Genomic DNA, 18,436 nt, shown 5'->3' with positions numbered 1-18,436 from the left:
GGAACGATTCCAATTAATAGTCTGGCTGCTAGGACTGTGGGCCTTTGAGGTTTCTCTGGCCCCCTAATAAAGTGATTTCTGATGAAAACCCACGGATATCCTCCCTTCCTGTGACCCCCTCCTCCATGACCTACAGGACATTGGCAGAGCTTGGAAATACAGGAGATGCAGACGCCAAAAGGATGTTAGGGGCCCCCTTTTCTTTATTCAGAGTCTGGGGGGGTCACTCCTTCCCAATAAACTCCCAGGAAGCAATCTACCAACCAGGACTGGGCGACGAGGGTGGGGGAGTGCACTGCCTGTTGAGTCTGGGGGAAATGAGGCCACGGAGCCCCGGAAAAGGCCCGGGTCACCCAACATCCTGCCCTGTCTCCCCTGTGAGGCCCCATTGTCCTGGCTCGAGCTCGCAGGCTGGCCTTCCCTTGCCGCTGAGCATTCATCAGCTGGCTCTGAGGCCGATTCTGAGTTGGTGCTATTTGTAGAATCTTCTTAAAATACCACAACAGTGCCATTCACGGAACGTCTGCACGGCGATCGATGGCGGAGGCTGGAACAAAGCTCTGCTGTGCTCGGCATCCCGTTCAGGCCTCAGCCAGAGGGCAGCCCTCCGCTGCGCTGGTGGGCGGGGAAGCCGAGGCTCTCCCTGTCCTGGGTGCTCCTGAGACATGGACTCTGGCCCCTCACTCTGGCCTGGAGTGCATCCTGGACCAGGCTGGCCAGCAGAGGGAGTGCAGGATGGCATTAGGCTCTCTGTAAATAAGATCCTGCACTTTATGGTGGCTCTTCATGGGGAGGTCAGGTCTAGTCCATCCCATCAGCAGGCCACACCCAGGCTTGCTCAAGGACAGTAGTGTGGATGGACAGAAACAAAGATCAGTAAAGGGTCATCAGGGAGGGACCCATAAAGATGTAGCCTTTGCGCCCAGAGTCAAAGGCTCTGGCATCTCAGTTCCCTATATGTTTTTTCTCAGTTTCATCATGAGATGTGTCACAGCAATGTCCTCATCAACTGTGTTTCTCTTCCCCCACCTCAGCGGTACCCACAGCATCTTCTCAAGAACATTTGCTCTCGGCGTGTCTCAGTATCTTACCAAGTGTCACCATTAATGATGTGCTTTCTGGTACCTGGGAAGTGCTCAGCAGAGCTGAGTGTTTTCTCTGCAGTGGGACCTCTCAGAGCCTTTACCATGCCAAAGAACCATGGACTGGGCCCCCTGCACTTACCCTCCAGGCCCTTCCTCACAGCTGCTGGCTGAGCAGTGGTGTTCTAGCCGGACCTTCCTGTGGCTCCTCCAGAATGTGGATGTGGCGGGAGCCCCAGGAGGAGTACCCATCTGTTCAAAAGCTTTGACGACTTTCTGGTTTTTGTCTTTCCCTCTCATTGGTACCTAGCCATGTGTTGCATAGAAAATCAGACATTCTTCCAAAGGAGGCATCTTAGCTGGCCTAACCTCTGCCTGAGGCTAAGAGCCTGCAGTGGACCTAGTTTGGGGGTTGCTGTGGGACCTGGTGGGTAGCAGGCCCTGAGAGGCGGGAGGAGCTGAGGTTTTGATCCCTAGCCCCACCAGCTCTGCTGAAGGGAAAAGCACTGGACAGCAAACTGGTGAGGCATAAAATCTCAGCTTTGGCCCTCTGGCTGGAAATTTGGGGCACTTTTCTTCTGTAGAACGTGGGAAGGTAAGACTGTTGCATAACTCCTGCAGGTGGGATTCACAGAAGCTGCAGTGTGAACGGGGGCCTCCAGAGGGCGCCATTCATTTAGACTACAATGAGAATGGCTGCCTGGCGGGAGGAAGGGGTGGGCAAGCACTCAGACTCCACCTCCAGGGGTGTCCCATTCATTCAAACTATAAGGTGGATGGCTGCTTCCAGAGGGTTCCAGGCACCTAGAGTACCATGTGAGTGGCTGCCTGTCGGAGTCGTGTGGGGGAGCGGTGCTGGCTAACAGCTGTGCTGTGCTTAGCCACTCAGTCGTGTCTGACTCTGCGACCCCATGGACTGTAGCCCAGCAGGCTCCTCTGTCCATGGGGATTCTCCAGGCAAGAATACTGGAGTGGGTTGCTATGCCCTCCTCAGGGGATCTTCCCAACCCAAGGATCAAACCCAGTAACAGTGAACTTATTAAACTTCCATCCTGGCATTAGCAGGACTTCTTACTTTTCTGATTGTTTATAACTGGCCTCCAGGAAGGAGGCAACTTTAAAAAAAAATAGTACGTTGTTTTTTAAGGAATCTGAAGAATTTGGTTGAAGAGTTTGGGGAGAATGTTAGCTAAAGCCCTGAGGTCTCACACACCTGCTGAAGGTGGACCCACGTTCTGGTGAACCCATGCCGAAAGGAAAAGAGCATCAGAGATCCATGGTGTCCGTATTGAAGCAAAGGATTTCTTATGTGCCCAACACAGAGTTTGTGGCTCAACAAACGTCCACATGACTGACGAGCAGAGCAGAAAGGAACTGGGAAAGTTGGACTGACTATGAAGTGCTGGGTAGGAGTCCCATAGGCCCCCAGGCACTGCATTGCTGTCGGGCAGGTTCCTTTCCTCAGGCCCAGTCTCCTCACTCAGCCCTTCTCCTTGGCTCTCTCTGCGGTGGCTGCTCCACCCTGGCCTTGGGGAGGGGGCTGAACCCACCTTTGGTGGAGGCAGAAAAGGTAGGAACGCCCCCTCCCCCACTCCTCCAAGTGCTCCAAGGTAACCCAGGCTCCAGCCAGGTTTCTCCCCAACCTGGAAGAATTCCTGTGATGGGGAGGTTTTGTGATGCAGAACAGGGGAAGGGGCCTAGGAGCATCTCCATGATAAAGAGCAGAGAGACGGTGCATTCTCCCAGACTCTGAAGGAAAGAGCGGATGTCCTTGTTGCTCATTTGGCTTCTTGGGCTGCTTCCCAGTCTGTGGCTGACCCACTTGCCCTTGACTCCCTGAGGTCCAGGGCTTCATCTCTGTGTCCCCAGTTCCCTAGCATGGTGTCTGATAGGTTGTTCAGGATAGGATTCGAGACTGTCCATCAGGGCAGCAGTTCTCAAGTACCTGTCCAGAGGGCCACCTGGGGACAAACAAGAACTTCCTCCTGGTGGTGGGAGGAGTGGAGATGTAGGCACAGGCTGTCTGCCAATGTGCATAGGCTGGTGTCAATGATAAGAATGTAATCTGGGTCATTGGACAGCATCAGCCCCTGCATCAGGCCCCAGGCTGTTCCCCGTGGTGCCAGGCTGGGGCGCCTGGGCACTGGGAGGACACAGCCAGAAAAAGGGGTTCAGGGCAGGTGTACTGGGTCTGTGCTTTTCAAGCAGTTGGGCTTGAACCAGAGGTGGGGATCATTTGGGAGAGGGATGAGAGAGGATGCCACTAGCATTTTTTTAAATTGATGCTTGTAATTACTAAGTAATTTTCAAAAAATTTTTGAATTAATTTATTTTTGTCCTGTGCTGGATTTTCCTTGCTGCACCTGCTCTCTCTAGTTGTGATGAGTGGGGGCTACTCTCTAGTTGCAGTGTGCCGGCTTCTCATTGCAGTAGCTTCTCTTGTTGCGGAGCACGGGCTCAAGGGCTCGAGGGCTCAGTACTTGCAGTTCTCAGACTCTAGTGCACAGGCTCAGTAGTTATGATGCATGGGCTTAGTTGCTTTGTGACATGTGGGATATTCCCGGATCAGGACTGGAATTGCATTGCCAGGCAGATTCTTTACCACTGAGCCATGAGGGAAGTCTCCCAAAGTGATTTTAAGAGTCTAACTGTGCAGTTTCTGGAGACAGAGAGCAGGGTGTGTTGTAGGAAGGGGGACTCCCCTTCCAGGGCCCGAAGTTGGGCTCTTGTCTAACACTCGGAAAAGAATTGTCCAAGGAGACACGTGCTGACAAAGCAAGAGATTTTATTGGGAAGGGCACCCAGGTGGAGAGCAGGAGGGTAAGGGAACCCAGGAGAACTGCTCTGCTGCGTGGCTCGCAGTCTTGGGTTTTATGGTGATGGGATTAGTTTCCGGGTGGTCTTTGGCCAATCATTCTAATTCAGAGTCTTTCCTGGTGGCGCACGCATCGCTCAGCCAAGATGGATGCTAGTAAGAGGGATTCTGGGAAGTGGACGGACAGGTAGTGTCTCCTCTCGACCTTTCCCAAACTCTTCTGGCTGGTGGTGGCTTATTAGTTCCGTATTCCTTATCAGGATCTCCTGCCATAAAACAACTCATGCAAATGGTTACTATGGTGCCTGGCCAGGGTGGGCGGTTTCAATCAGTGTGCTTCCCCTAACAGATGTAGTGGGGCTTAGGACACCACCCGCCACCCCCGCCCCCACCCCACAAGGAGTTCAGTACCTGCCTGAAAGTGAAAGTCACTCAGTCATGTCCAACTCTTTGCGATCCCATGGACTGTAGCCTGCCAGGCGCCTCTGTCCATGGAATTCTCCAGGCCAGAATACTGGATTGGGTAGCTGTTCCCTTCTCCAGGGGATCTTCCCAACACAGGAATCAAACCCAGGTCTCCCTCATTTCAGGCAGATTCTTTACCATCTGAGCCACCAGGGAAGCCCAAGAATACTAGAGTGGGTAGCTTATCCCTTCTCCAGCAGATCTTCCTGATCCAGGAATCAAACCGGGGTCCCCGGCATTGCAGGCAGATTCTTTACCAGCTGAGCTACCAGGGAAGATAGTACCTGCCTAGGCTCTACTTATGCCCCGAGGGTGGGAGGGCTTGGAGCCCCAGAAGCCCAGCCTTGTCCTCACACTTCCTCCAGATCACCACCGAGACCAAGACAGATCCTGAACCCAGATGTCACCCCCTTCACTCACACCAGCGCTTCTCCCGGACATCTGCCATCCTTCCCACCTCTGGACCCACTCTCGCCCTCCTGGGTGCAATAAGGTACACAGAGGACCTCAGGGCTTTTCCCACCTTGGCACTTGCTGCCTACCCTCCTTCCCTCCATGCCAGGACCAGCCCCTGAAGTCACTTAGTTCTGGGCTTGAGGACCCCTAAGACTGGCCCTTCCTGACCCCCTGTTTAAGTAGCAAGCGCATCTTTGTGGCAGTCACCCATTTGCACCCCCTCCCTCTTCGGTTTGCTCCCTCAACCTTTGTCCGTCTCCACCAAGAGTAAGCTCCAGGAGGCAGGGCCTTGCCCTCCCCTTCCCCTAGGGCACTCCCTCCACCCCATTCCTGTGCCAGGCACAGAGTAGGGCCTCGAGGAGTATCTGTTGCCTCATTGAAAGAAAGGGCCTCCGTACACATGCTGGCCAGGCCACATCCAGCCCGCTGAGATTTCCTGCATCAGTCAAGTCCTGTAGAGAAGGTGGGAAGGGGCAGGGGCTGGGGGTGTGGGAGAGGGATGTTAAATTCCCTGGGCCCATCTATGACCCATCGTGACTGGAAGCCTTGGGTTCCTGCTCCGCTTGTGTCCCCTGGCTGGCAATTCTGATCCACACTTCAGGAGGCTGCACTGACCATGCCAGCAGGATGGAGGCCCCAGGCCCCCAAACAGTGGCGCTCACCATCTCACATCACGGTGGGCTGTCCCTCCTTCCCCATTTCATTTCCTGCCCTGCTTCCCAAGCCCACTACTATTCTCTAACTTTGGTTTTGGGGGAGGCAGGCTAAGACACACAGTGTTAGGGGGAAACATTCTCAGAGGTAATGTGAAGTAACAGAAGACACCAGTTCCATGTGGTTTAAAAACAGCTCCTGCTAGCCCAGAGTGCTACAGCCATTTAACCAATGTCCACACGCCCACCTGGACAAAGCTCTCTATTAGGTGTCAGGAGAGGTGCAGGGGGATGCATCTCAGACCCCAAGAAGCCTTGGAGGGGAGACCCAGGAGGTTGGGAACCTGGACTGGTAGGAGACTGAGGAGAGTCTTGGATGCAAATCAAGTTTGTGCTATTACCAGATCCTGGGCCTTGGGAGAGGCTTCGCTGGTAGCTCAAACAGTAAAGAATCTGCCTGCAATGCAGGTGACACGGGTTCGATCCCTGGGTAGGGAAGATCCCCTGTAAAAGGGAATGGTAACCCACTCCAGTATTCTTGCCTGGAGAATTCCATGGACAGAGGAGCCTGGTGGGCTATGGTCCATGGGGTTGCAAAGAGTCAGACACGACAGAGCGACTAACACACACAAACACAGGTTTGGTTTCCTGCACATAGTACGGATGGTAATGTGATCAGAACATTGACTTCCTAAAGTCACTTGGAGGGGTACCCATCTTTGCAAGTACCAGCAGTGTGGGGATGGCAGGACTAGTGAAGCTGCAGGAGGGCCCTTGTTTTCTCTCTGCAGCTGATGTTTGCAACGTTGTAGAAATTAATCCCTCTTCATGGGTACTAACCAAGGAAGCAGGGGCGGAGCATGCACTTCATAAATGTTAGTTCCCATTTCCTTCTTTAAAATAATGAATTAAGCCAATTTTCCCTCCAGGTCACTGAGCATAAATCACATTTTTTCCCCCATTTGAAAGTGCCAGATCCACTCCCCCTCTGCAACCCCCACCTTGGAACAGTTTAGAACCTCCTCCTCATCTGACAGTTGGGATATTCCATTTTTTGTATGTTGCTATTTTTAGCTTATTTTTTTTTCTACGCAAAAGTTATTTTTAAATGAGGGGGTAGGCTGCTGGGAGGACATTGTCCTTACAATCAGTGGTGTTTTCCAGTCCTGTTCTGGGTTTCCTGGGAGGTCAGGAGACAAGAGGAACTAAGTCAGGCCAGGCCCAGAGCCCAGCCAGCTGAGCTGTTGGTGGGAGGTGGCCCTGGGGATACAGTTCTCAAAGTGTGGTCTTGCCCCCCACACGCCCACGCTCAGCCCCACCCTTCACCTCTGCCTTCCCTTCTGGCCTCCTTTATGCTCTGAAGGTGCAGTTTTGCTTTTGTGGCAATGGCTGAAGCCTGTCCCCCCCCCCCCCCCCCGCCGCCCCCCACGGCCAGGCTGCATTACCCAAGAGGCAGGGCCTGTGTCACTGCTGTGTCCCCAGCACATGACACAATGCCTGGCGCGTGGTGGGCCTGTAACACACATTTTGTGGAAGAGGGAATGGGATAAGGAAAATTGGAAGTGGGTGAGGGGCAAACAGGGAAGGTGAACTTGAGCTGGGTTTTGATGAATGAGTAGGAGTTTACCAGGTGGACAAAATGGAAAAGGCATCCCAAGAAGAGGGAATGGCATGTGCAAAGACAGAGGCATGAAGCACATGGTGTATCCTGGGAACAAGCAATAGGATGGAGTGCCTGAAGGGTCCAGTGATAGGAGGAGTAGCTGGCTGGGCTGAGGACATCCCCTCAGCTCATCACAGAGGAGCCCCAGGGGGAAGCAGTGAGCAGGGACGTTTCCTGGAGGTAAAGGAGAGAGGCAGTAATGTGGAGTTTTTACCAGGGAAGGGAGAGACCTGCTTCGTATTTCAGAGGGAACACTCTGGCCAGACCCAAGCATTCCCCAGCTGGCCCCACGTTCTTCCTTCACTTCTGCAATTGCCCCTGTGAGAAAAATCACAGTCCCAGTTTTCCCACAGGGTACTACCCTGAGCAAGGTCAACACGGATTCCCTAAAAACCCAAACATCCCCAGAACCACAAAGGAAGATTTCCCAGGGAGATACTGGTTTTGAGAAATGAAACTCTGCTGAGGGGATGGGCGACAGAAGGGGAACTTGGAATGCAAACCAATTGGAGGACATTTGGGATATTTTTCTAAATTAAAAGTACTCCAAGTTCAGGGTAGGTCTGGCTTCTCCAGGGCCAAACCAGGAGCTACCACCTCCCTTAACAATGAAAAGAAGCAGTGATTATTCAAGAAAGTAGTCTGTGCCTGTGGGAACACACGCACAATAACACACATACTCAATAACACACACACGCAATAGTACACACACAACACACAATAACACATGCAATAACACACACACACAATAACACATGTAGAAGCACTTCAGAGAGCCTACAGCAAGAAGTAAGCCTCCTATGGACATGAGTTTGAGTAAGCTCTGGGAGTTGGTAATGGACAGGGAGGCCTGGTGTGCTGCAGTCCATGGGGTTGCAAAGAGTCTGACAAGACTGAGCGACTGAACTGAACTGAACTGAAGCCTCCTATACCTGAGCGCCTTGCCTCTTCTCCTGAGCTGAGCCTGGTCCCCTGAATCCTTGTCCTTCCAGAGATGGAGCACAACAACCACCCCCACCCCATGTGCCCACATCACTTTCACACAATTGGCAGCATGTGCTTGATGCTGTATTTTGCTTTTTCCACATAATAATATATCATCTCGTATCACATAGTTCCATCAGCTTCTTTTTTTGGATGTACATCGTTTATTTAACCAGCACATTATATATTTAACCTGATGGACAGTTGGGCTGTTATCCTGTTATTCTCACTGTCTCCTTAGGCACATGTGCAAATTTATCTGAAGGATAAATCCCCTAGGAATGGACTGCTGAGTCATTTAAAATTTTGATAGATATTGTAGTGCCCCCCAGTCAGTGGTTTTGCTTCCCGTGGTTTCATTCTCTGTGGTTTCAGTTATAGCCAACTGTAGTGTAAAAGTACATTACATGGAAAATCCCAGAAATAAAACACATATGTTTTAGATTGCACACAGTATCAAGTTGAAATCTTGTGCCGTCCTGCTCTGTCCCCTGGAGATTAATCCTTTTGTCCAATGGCTCCATATATACGCATACCCAGCTACTCAATGTACATATACTTAGCAGCCCACTCGGTCATCAGGCCGTCGAGGTATCACATTCACGTAACTTTTATCACAGTATATTGTTATAATTGTTCTATTTTGTTGTTCATTGTTAATCTCTTGTGTACATGCCAAGTAGCTTCAGTCATATCCGACTCTGTGACACTATGGACCATAGCCGATCAGGCTCCTCTGTCCATGGATTTCTCCAGGCATGAATACTGGAGTGGACTGCCATGCCCTCCTGTAGGGGATCTTCCTGACCCAGAGATCGAACTTGCATTTCTTATGTCTCCTGCACTGGCAGCCGGGTTCTCTACCACTAGTGCCACCTGGGAAGCCCTAACCTCTTACTGGGCCTAATTTATAAATTACACTTTATCACAGATATGTATATATAGAAAAACATCATCTGTATAGGGTTCGATGCTATCCATAGTTTCAGGCATCCGCTGGGTGTCTTGGAGCAAATCCCCAGCGAATATAGGGGTGAAGGGCTATTATCAAGTTATGTAGCACAGAGAGACTGTAGGAAATTCCATATCACTATTCATTACAATGAAGAAAGTTGTTGACTTTCTTGTTGTCTGCCCCGGGTCAGTGAGTCCAGCGGTGAGCCCCACACCCCTTGGTGAGCTGGCCATGTGGTTCTGAGTGACTCCAAGGTGCCAGGGTGCCCAGCACCCAAGCTGTTTCCCATTGTGTGCAGTCTGCAGCCCACAACCCACACGTGATGTGAGGTTTCTTTCACTTGCCACTTTAAATTCTGTTTTCATCTAGTGTTCCAGATATCACGGTTCAAATATCAAAAGGCCAAAGTTAGTCTCCCTGCACCCTTTTCCTCTAGCTGTCCACTTTCCCCCCCAAACAACTGCTGCTCCCAATGTCTGTGTCTCTTTCCAGTGATATTTTGTACAAACCCCATATGTTTCTGTTCTTCCTTCCTCCTTCCCTTCCTTTACAAAAATGACCGCGTGTTATTCTTCCTTTTATTTTTTCACTTAACAGTATCTAACAGAGGACATTCTGGCTACAGTGAAATAATAACCTGCAAATCATCACATTTGATAAATATCTATCCCTTTCGTCTCCTTTTGTCATTTGTCATTTCACTTTCTTTTCTTTGCCTTGAAAATATTTTAAACTTTCCTGTAGTGAAATTTTTTTCATGGGCTCTGGTTTTGGGGTAGTATTCGAAAGGCCTCTCCCACTTTGAGATTATACAAAACTTCTCCCACAGTTGATCCTGGTACTTTTGCAGTTTCATTTTTAATCTTTAAATCATTGATTAATCATGATTTTTTATTTTGTTGTAAGATGTGCTGTAAGTATCCAACTTGACATTTTTTCTCCAGGTGACTATCCAGTTGTCCCTATTTCATTTATTAAATAATCCGTCTTGTCCTTGCCCGTTTGAAGTAATTCCTTAATTCTGTTCCAAACTCTCAAATACATTTGAGTCTATCTCTGTTCATGTTTTGCAGTACCATGCTGTTTTAATTATTATTGCGGTATACTTTACTCTGTTTTAATAATTGGTAGGGCTGGTTTGACTTCCTTATTCTTCTTTACAAAAATGCATTTGCTGTTTTTGCTTATGAACTTTTGAATCAACTTGTCTAATTTAAAAAGAAATGCTATTCGTACTTAATTGTGTTAAATTTATGGACTAAATTAGGGGGAACTGGTATCTCCAGTTCAGTAGAGTATCTCCAGTCCAGTAGAGATTTTCTACTCTATGGATGGTGTGCATTTCTCTTTCTTCTCATTTATAAGTAGATTGTGATTTCTGTATATTCTGTATATTTTGTGTCTGGCTACCTTACTGAATTGCGTATTGCTTTTAGTGGTTTTTCATACCACTGACCTAGGTTTTTCGCACATATAAATAATAACAGCAATGATGATAACATAATACCCTCCCCTCCTGCTTTAATAGTTTCATGTTCTCTCTGTAATTGCACTGGCAGATACTTCCAGGAAAATGGTAAATAACAGTGGTGATGTGGGCAGGCTTGTTTTGTGGCTGACTTTGATGGGAATGCTGCTAGCATCTCTCCCAGGGCTGGCTTTGGGTACATCCATGTTGAGGAAGGATCCATCTGTTCTTACTTAACATAGAATTTCTGTCAAAATGGATGTTGAGTGTTCTCATGTGCCTCCTGAGTTTTCTCTTGTACCCGGGCTGTGGGTCTACCAGGTGCCCTGCTGGCCCCAGACCTGCCCCTGCCTGGCAGCTCCTGGGGAAGCTGGTGCAGCAGTGAAGGGCTGTCTGGGGGCTCTCGTTTCTGGACTGGGATACTTTCCACTGCAAGGAGCAGAAAAACCCTCCTAATGAGCTTAAATCAAAGGAGATGTGTTATTCTCACAGATCGAGACGCCCTGAGGTACGCAGCTCCTGGCTGAGCAATTCAGGGACTCAGCCAAGTCAGCAAGAATGTGGGCCCCTCCTTCCCCCACCCTCCTTGGCCTTTTGGTTGGCTTTGGGGGCTGGTCCCATGGTCACATGACCACCAAACGTCCCAGAGACAGACAAGCAGGTCACCCCCCTCGAAAAGAGAAGACTTTTGGTGAGGTCCTTCTTAGAAGTCAGGAAGCTTTTCTCGGAATCTGAGACTTCCCTTGTGTCCCAGAGGCTGCATCCTCCAGTCAGCCTGTGAAGTAGAACTGCTTTGTTTCTTTAAAAATCTTCCTTAAAAAAAAAAATTTAAAAAATAAAATAAAATAAAAATCTTCCTTAAGCACTCATTTTTTAATGGCTACATATGATTCCTTCTGGTTTCTGTACCCACTTTCCTAAGCCATCCCCCGACGTTGTTGCACTGGGTTCTTCTGTTGCCTCCTGTTGGGGCGTTTTGAGTTCCCAACACGCTGGGTGCTGCTGTGACCACTGCCTTTCTCCGGCGAGTTAGAATTTTACTTTTGGTTCTAGTTCATCAAGAGGTGCAGTGGAAAGCTCAGAGTCGGGGCCCAGAACCCCACAAATGACAGGGCTCAGGCCGTAGAGAGTCTGCAGGGGGTCCACTACATGCTGACTGCTTGGGGGTGGGGGCTCTAATTCTCTGCCCATGACTGGGGTGGGGGGTGGGGCACACTTGTTCAAGGTGTCAGCCATTTCCTTGCCTGCTCTGACCCTAATGTGGAATATCTAGGGGCCTGGAGGAAGCCAGACACCCAGGGCACTCTGTTCAGGGGTTTCACTATCTGGGATTTAAAAAAAAGCCTTCTCAACCAGTGCAGACCCAGGAAGAGAGAGGCCAGTGTAAAGTTTTCATGTGCCCCAGGGTAGTGACATGGGGTGCAGTCTGTGCTGGAACAGGGGACCCTGTTTGTCCCCCGTCTGCTTGAGCAAGCTTTCTCTCTTCTTCACAGGATCCTTCTCAGAAAACAGCACAGGGGCCCAGGTAGATATTACATGCATGGAGCTTTGTGCAGCCTGAGGACCTGCCCTGGGATCTGCATCCTTTTTCCTTCCGGTGCGATGTAGCAACCCCAGACTCCAGAGAGCCCTGAAGGAATCATGGGGACCTGAAGTCTCTGTTCCTCCCCTCCTAGAGGGTCTGCCCTCCAGTCTCCCAGCCAGCTCTCCTCCCCAGGGACAGTCAGTAACTTCTGGGGTGCCCACTGCAGTGCTCTGCTGGGGATAGAGCAGGATGGGGAGGGAGGGTGAGCATTTGTGAGACCGGGGGCCCTGATGTCACTGTGATAATAGAAACGCAAGGAGACTGAGTTCGCTTGGCAGGAGCATCTGACAGGCAGATGCCAGACTACCCAGGCTTCATTCCTGTGTGACCAGCAGTCCTCTTCCATATCTGTTTTTGCTGGGTCGCTTCTTTCCCTACAAACTCAGAGGTGTCTTGTGGCACACATTTAGGCCCTGAGTCAAGCTTTCCCCTACTTTCTTCGAGCCCTGTGTCAGATGACTGCCCAACATTCTTTCTACTCTCCCCTCCCCACCTGCCCTTTCTCCCTTTTTCTCTCTGCATCTATGACAATAAAATAAGCTGCCAAGCAATGCAGAGGTGGGTATCAGCCTCCTCACACCCCCAACTGAGGGCTGGGGCAGTGGGGGGCACACAAGACACCAGTCACATAGATGACATCCTGTTGCTTTTTGCCCTGTTCTGTTCTAGTAAGATACTAGGTCCCGACCACATGCAAGGGGGGTGATTGTCCAAGCGTGTGAATGCCAGGAAGCAGTGTTCAATGGGGGCCACCTTGGAGGCTGCCCAGCACAGCGATTGGAACCAGGAGGACAGACTGCAACCAGACTGCCAGGGTTCAGATCCTTAACCTCCAAGAGCGCCTTGTGAATGGCCAACACTTTAGAAGACCAACTGGCAAGTGATTTCCCCTTGCTGACCAGTTGGGAAGCGCCACTCCAATTAGTTTTGTGACCTCAGCCAAATTGCTCAACCTCCCCCAGCCTCTGCTTTTGCATCTGGAAAATGGGTATCCTAATTGTACCGCCTTCTAAAATTGTCCTGAAGATATGAAGCTGAGCTGTGCAAAGCTTTTAAAACAGTGCCTGGTATGTGATAAACACCCAATAAAACTTGAGTGTTCTATTAGGAGAGACTGCCTGTCACTTGCACAGAGCCCTCCATGTGTCCCTACAGTGACCAGCCAGTCACTGAACTCCCGCCCCTTTCCAGGCCTGGGGATTCTGGGAGGTCAAGGGAGGCAAGATCGTTCATGAAATTTATATGCTTTTAGCAGAGACACAATCAACAAATATATAAATAAAGAAGCTAAGTTTCCTCTGTGCTACATTATACAGAGAAAAGAGTGGGAATGTCATTTGTCAGAAGGAGCAGTTGCTTGACAAAGATTCCCACCTGGGGGAGTATTCTCTAACTGATGTTTAAGCTGACGTCTGAAGGTGAGAGGGGGGCCACCCCTGCCAGAAACTAAGAACCTGAAACTGAGAGGTTCTCGTTGGGAGAGGAAGAGCTTGAGAAAGGGGCCCAGGATGGCTGATGGTAGTGAAAGGGTGGGCAAGAGGGAGGAGGTGTGGCCAGGGGACCTGGAGGCCCAGGACCACATCGGAGATGCATTTTATTTCAGGAACAGTAGGCCTTCCTAGGAGTTTTAAGCCGATGTGCTTTGCTTTTATTGGCGGCTGTTCTTTGTTGAAGGGATGGGTGAATGGATGGATGGATAGGTAGACATACAGGAAAGGAGAGGTAGATGGATAGGAGAGGATGAAAGTGAAAGTTGCTCAGTCATGTCCAACTCTTTGCTACCCCATGGACTGTAGCCTGCCAAGCTTCTGTCCATGGGATTCTCCAGGCAAGAATGCTGGAATGGGTAGCCATTCCCTTCTCCAGGGGATCTTCCCAACCCAGGGATCAAACCCAGGTCTCCTGCATTGCAGGCGATTCTTTAGCATCTGAGCCACCAGGGAAGCCTTAGGAGAGGATATGTAGACATATAGGAGAGATGGGGAGATAAACAGGTGGCATCAACTCAAATGCAGCCTCTTGCCCTGTGCTCTCACCAGAGTTTCATGCCTACTGCCTGTCCCAGCTCTTTAGGATGGTATCTGCAGAGCTGCTGGTCCAGACTCTTGACACTGTGCCCTGGAGGACTGAGTGATACAGGAGAGGCAGCCGGGCCTGGCAAGGAGCTGTCTCAGGCTCTGTGCCCCCAGAATCAGGGATACAGCTTAAGGGGTGGCAACTAATTCATGGAAAAAATCCCAAACTGCTAAATCCAAATCCTGTTGTACATTTCCCGGCCGGGTGGCCCCGGGCCACTGGGAACCCCAGCTGCCCTGTCATCACACAGGCACAGGGAAGACAGAGGGTATGACAGCACTTAGGAAGCACGTGCAGGGTCCTGCCCAGCCCCTGGCCTCCTTGCCTCATCCAGTCCTCACCAGAATCTCCCAAGGTAGGTTTAGTCATTGGCCTCATTTTGCTGATGAAGAAATGGAAATGCAGAACGGTTATGTGAACCAGTAAGCACTTATGTTTTCTCAGCCTTCTCCCATGTATTCACTTAATCTCTACCAACCAGGAGAGGAGGTTGGAGGCTCCACTTGGAGAGGAAGACCAGGAGGCACAAAACTGGTGGGCCTGGGGGTCCAGCCTGTGCTGTCAGTCCCAGAATACGGGAAGGAGCATGCAGGGTGGCAGGCACTTGGGACCTGCCTAGGGGTTTCCACTGTAGGACACCCGGACAGGCCCTGACTCAGCGCCAGTACCAACTGGAGGGCCCACCCCTGCAGGAACCCAGTTCCTCCTCGCCCCTCCCCACCTGGGACAGTCCCGGCTTTGAGGCACTGAGAAGTACAGAAGTTCCCCAGGAGAGACTAAAAGCGCCTGGTCCCCAGTTCTCGGGCAGAGCGCACAGGCAGTCAGGAGGTTGCGACCTGGTGCGGCCAGCACCCCGTACGCCTGGCATCTGTTCCTGGGCGAGCTTGGCTGCTGCCATCCCGCTACCACAGCCCCGCCAGTTCTTGCACCATGCCTTTCTGCCCCACCAGGCATCTGAAGAGGAGCAGGCTGCTGCCTAGGGGTAAGTGTACAGCCGAGGCCAAGAGCCGGCTGCAGGACACCAGACTGGGGGGTGATTAACCCTTGAAGGGCAAGTGGCATTTGGTGGCTCCAAGTGAGAGGAGCAGGGTACAGATGAGACAACAGGGATACGCGGGAGGCTGGAACTGCTGCTCGAGTTTAGCCCGGTGCAGCCTGGCAGGGATAGGCAGGGAAGGCCACCCCTGGGGACGTTGCAGAAAAGCCTAGCTGGCAATGAAGCATTGCCCAGAGCTAGCTGCATGCACACACTCACGTGCGCATGCACAGACACACACACACACACGCATATGAGTCTCAGGAAATTAGGATGGTGGGCTCTCCCACTCCCCTCTAGCCTCAGTCTAACCCACCTGAAAGCTGTCCAGCCTTCAGCCACCAGGCCTCATATGACAACTGAACCCTTGAAATGTACCTAGAGCAGGTGTGCTGTTAGTACAAGCTACACACAAGATTTTGAAGACTTAGTACAAAAAGTACATAAACGTACTGTCTCAGCAGTTTCTGCTTATGTGTTCTAATACTATTTTGGATCTGTTGGGATAAACAAAAATATATTGTTCAAAACAAGTTCTTTTTCTTTTTTTAATGTAGCTACTAAAACATTTGAAATTATACTTGTAGCTCACGTTGTATTTTTCCATTGGATTATGCTGCTTTGGACAGCTGCATCCCCATGCTAGGCCTTCACCCCTGGGAATCCAGGTGTTGGAGCCTTCCCTGGGGTTCCTTGCTCCCCTGGGCAACTTGTAGAATGATGACGGGCCTGTGACACACCATACATTGCAGCTGCTGTCACCTTTAAATAGTGACTTCTTTTGATTTTTAAACGTTTTCCATAAATCCTGGACTAGTTCAGATATCATTTGATTAATTACATAAGAATGACAGCTTTTTGACCTGAATGTCATAGAAGGAGTTCCATGGGCTACAGTGGTTTACAAAATGGTTTTACAGATATCATTTACTCTTTTTGCATTTTATTGTGAAAATTCTTGTATAGCAGAATTGAAAGATAGGAGTTCTTGTCCTGGAATCACTGCCAGGACTTGCTGCATTTTGGAGTCACCTCCTCGCCCCAAACCTCTTGCGCTGGTGGAAAGAGAAATTCAAACACAACAGGAAGTTCTGAAATCGAGGATCCCAGAAGGGAGGAAAGCCCGACTGGGAACAAGAAAAGCTGGGCTGGATCCTGACAGGGTCATGTAGGGGCCAGTACCCTTATACAAGCCATAGGTTGAAGTAGTGAGCACAGAGTGGGGTCAGGGTTAGGAATCAGGCTGCGTGGAGTCATTGTTCACTGATTTTACAGCTTGGACATGTTTCTAGATATCCCTGGCCTTCAGTTTCCTTTCCTTTAAAATAGGAATCATGACACCACTTTGCCATCAGCTTGTGAAGATCGTGCCTGCCTTAGAATGGGTGCTCTGTGTGTGCCTGTCACCTTGGTTCTTGCAGCTGCTATTATTCTTCCATTCTCTGCAGATTCCATGCAAGCCCTCCCCATGCCAGGGACGGCTCAGTGTGCTGGAGTTGTTTATAAAACAGACATATCAGGAGTGGGCTGAAAATAAAGTGTCAATAAGCATGTCACATAAACACATAAAATATATGTATAATGGATTTCCATAAGTGCTATGGCAATGCGGGAGACTCAGGTTCAAAATGTGGGTCAGGAAGATCCCCTGGAGAAGGGAAGGGCAACCCACTCCAGTATTCTTTCCTGGAGAATCCCATGGACAGAGGAGCCTGGTGAGCTATAGTCCATGGGGTCTCTAAGAGTTGGACATGACTGAATGACTCTTATATGGAAAGTTTAAGGCTGGGAAGGGGCCCGGATTGCAGTGGGTGATGTGGAATGCAGTAGGCGAGGTTTCATTGGGTAGTCAGGGAGGATCACCCCAGGAAGGTAATGCTTGAGGGAAGACCTGAAGATGAGGGAGCAAGTCATGGCAGTGTCTGGAAGAACGGCATTCTGAGCAAGAGCAAAGGCAAAGGGCGAGCTGGTGCAAGGACCCTGGGCAGCGGAGTGTCTCGCTCTCTGGGAAATGGCAGAGAGCAAAGCAGAGAACAGCTATGAGGCCAGAGGGGTAATGGGCAAGAGATCGAGGCCCCTGGAAGATCACTGCAAGGACTTTGCTGAGGGGTGGACACTGCAGAGGTGTGTGAGCTGGTTTGGGCTGGGCCACTATGCTGCCATACTGAAAACAAGCCGTTGGGGGCAAGGGAGGGAGCCTAAAGACCATACCAATAATCCAGAGGAGAAATGATGATGGCTTGGACCAGGTGGAACAGTGATAAGTGGCCAGATTTTGAAGATCTTGAAGAAGGAGCCAATAGAATTTACTCATTGGTTTCCTTGGTGTGTATGCCCAGCAGTGGGATTGCTGGGTCGTATGGCAGTTCTATTTCCATTTTTTAAGGACTCCCGCACTGTTCTCCATAGTGGCTGTACTAGTTTGCATTCCCACCAACAGTGAAAGAGGGTTCCCTTTTCTCCTCACCAATCAGTTCTAATGAGGTGGATGAAACTGGAGCCTATTATACAGAGTGAAGAAAGTCAGAAAGGAAAACACCAATACAGAATATTAGCGCCTATATATGGGATTTAGAAAGATGGTAACGATGACCCTATATACAAGACAGCAAAAGAGACTCAGATGTAAAGAACAGTCTTTTGGACTCTGTGGGAGAAGGCTAGGGTGGGATGATTTGAGAGAATAGCATTGAAACATGTATATTATCACCTGTGAAATAGATCGCCAGTCCAGGTTTGCTGCATGAGACAGGGTGCTCGGGGCTGGTGCACTGGGATGACCCAGAGGGATGGGAAGGGGAGGCAGGTGGGAGGGGGGTTCAGGATGGGGAACACACATACACCCATGGCTGATTCATGTCAATGTATGGCAAAAACCACTACAGTACTGTAAAGTAATTAGCCTCCAATTAAAATTAATTAATTAATTTTTAAAAAAGAATTTACTCATTGGAATGGCTATGAGACAGAGTGGAGCTGAGGATGTGTCTGGTTTCCACTTGGGTAACCAGAAGGTGGAATTGACCTCACCTGGGAAGGGGAGGGGTCCCAGATGTGGAGATGGAATTCATATTTGGGAGATGCCTGGAGACATCTCATTGAAGCTGTCTGGGGAGGGGCACAGAAGGATCTGCAGGGCAGGGAAAGAGTGAGTCTGGAAGTTGTCGGCTTAGGGATGGCAGTTAAAGCCCTGAGACT

General features: G+C 50.1%; 1 protein-coding gene across 7 annotated transcripts in view; it reads left to right on the top strand.

Moving 5' to 3' along the window:
- Positions 1-18,436, top strand: part of ARHGAP22 (Rho GTPase activating protein 22) — a 176,160-nt gene that overhangs the window by 115,668 nt on the left and 42,056 nt on the right. Inside the window, exon 1 of one of the 7 annotated variants that reach the window (XM_061161994.1) lies at positions 15,043-15,184. The exons of the other annotated variants lie outside the window; for them this stretch is intronic. Coding sequence (XP_061017977.1) covers positions 15,133-15,184 — 52 coding nt within the window. The 5' untranslated portion in view covers positions 15,043-15,132. Of the gene's footprint in view, positions 1-15,042; positions 15,185-18,436 lie in introns of those variants that run through there. 7 annotated transcript variants of the gene reach the window in all.

This window comes from Dama dama, chromosome 15 (assembly GCF_033118175.1).
Source record: "Dama dama isolate Ldn47 chromosome 15, ASM3311817v1, whole genome shotgun sequence".
NCBI classification, from domain to species: Eukaryota; Metazoa; Chordata; class Mammalia; order Artiodactyla; family Cervidae; genus Dama; species Dama dama.
The sequence above is the reverse complement of the archived record's forward strand: the minus strand, read 5'-3'. Positions and strand labels throughout refer to the sequence as shown.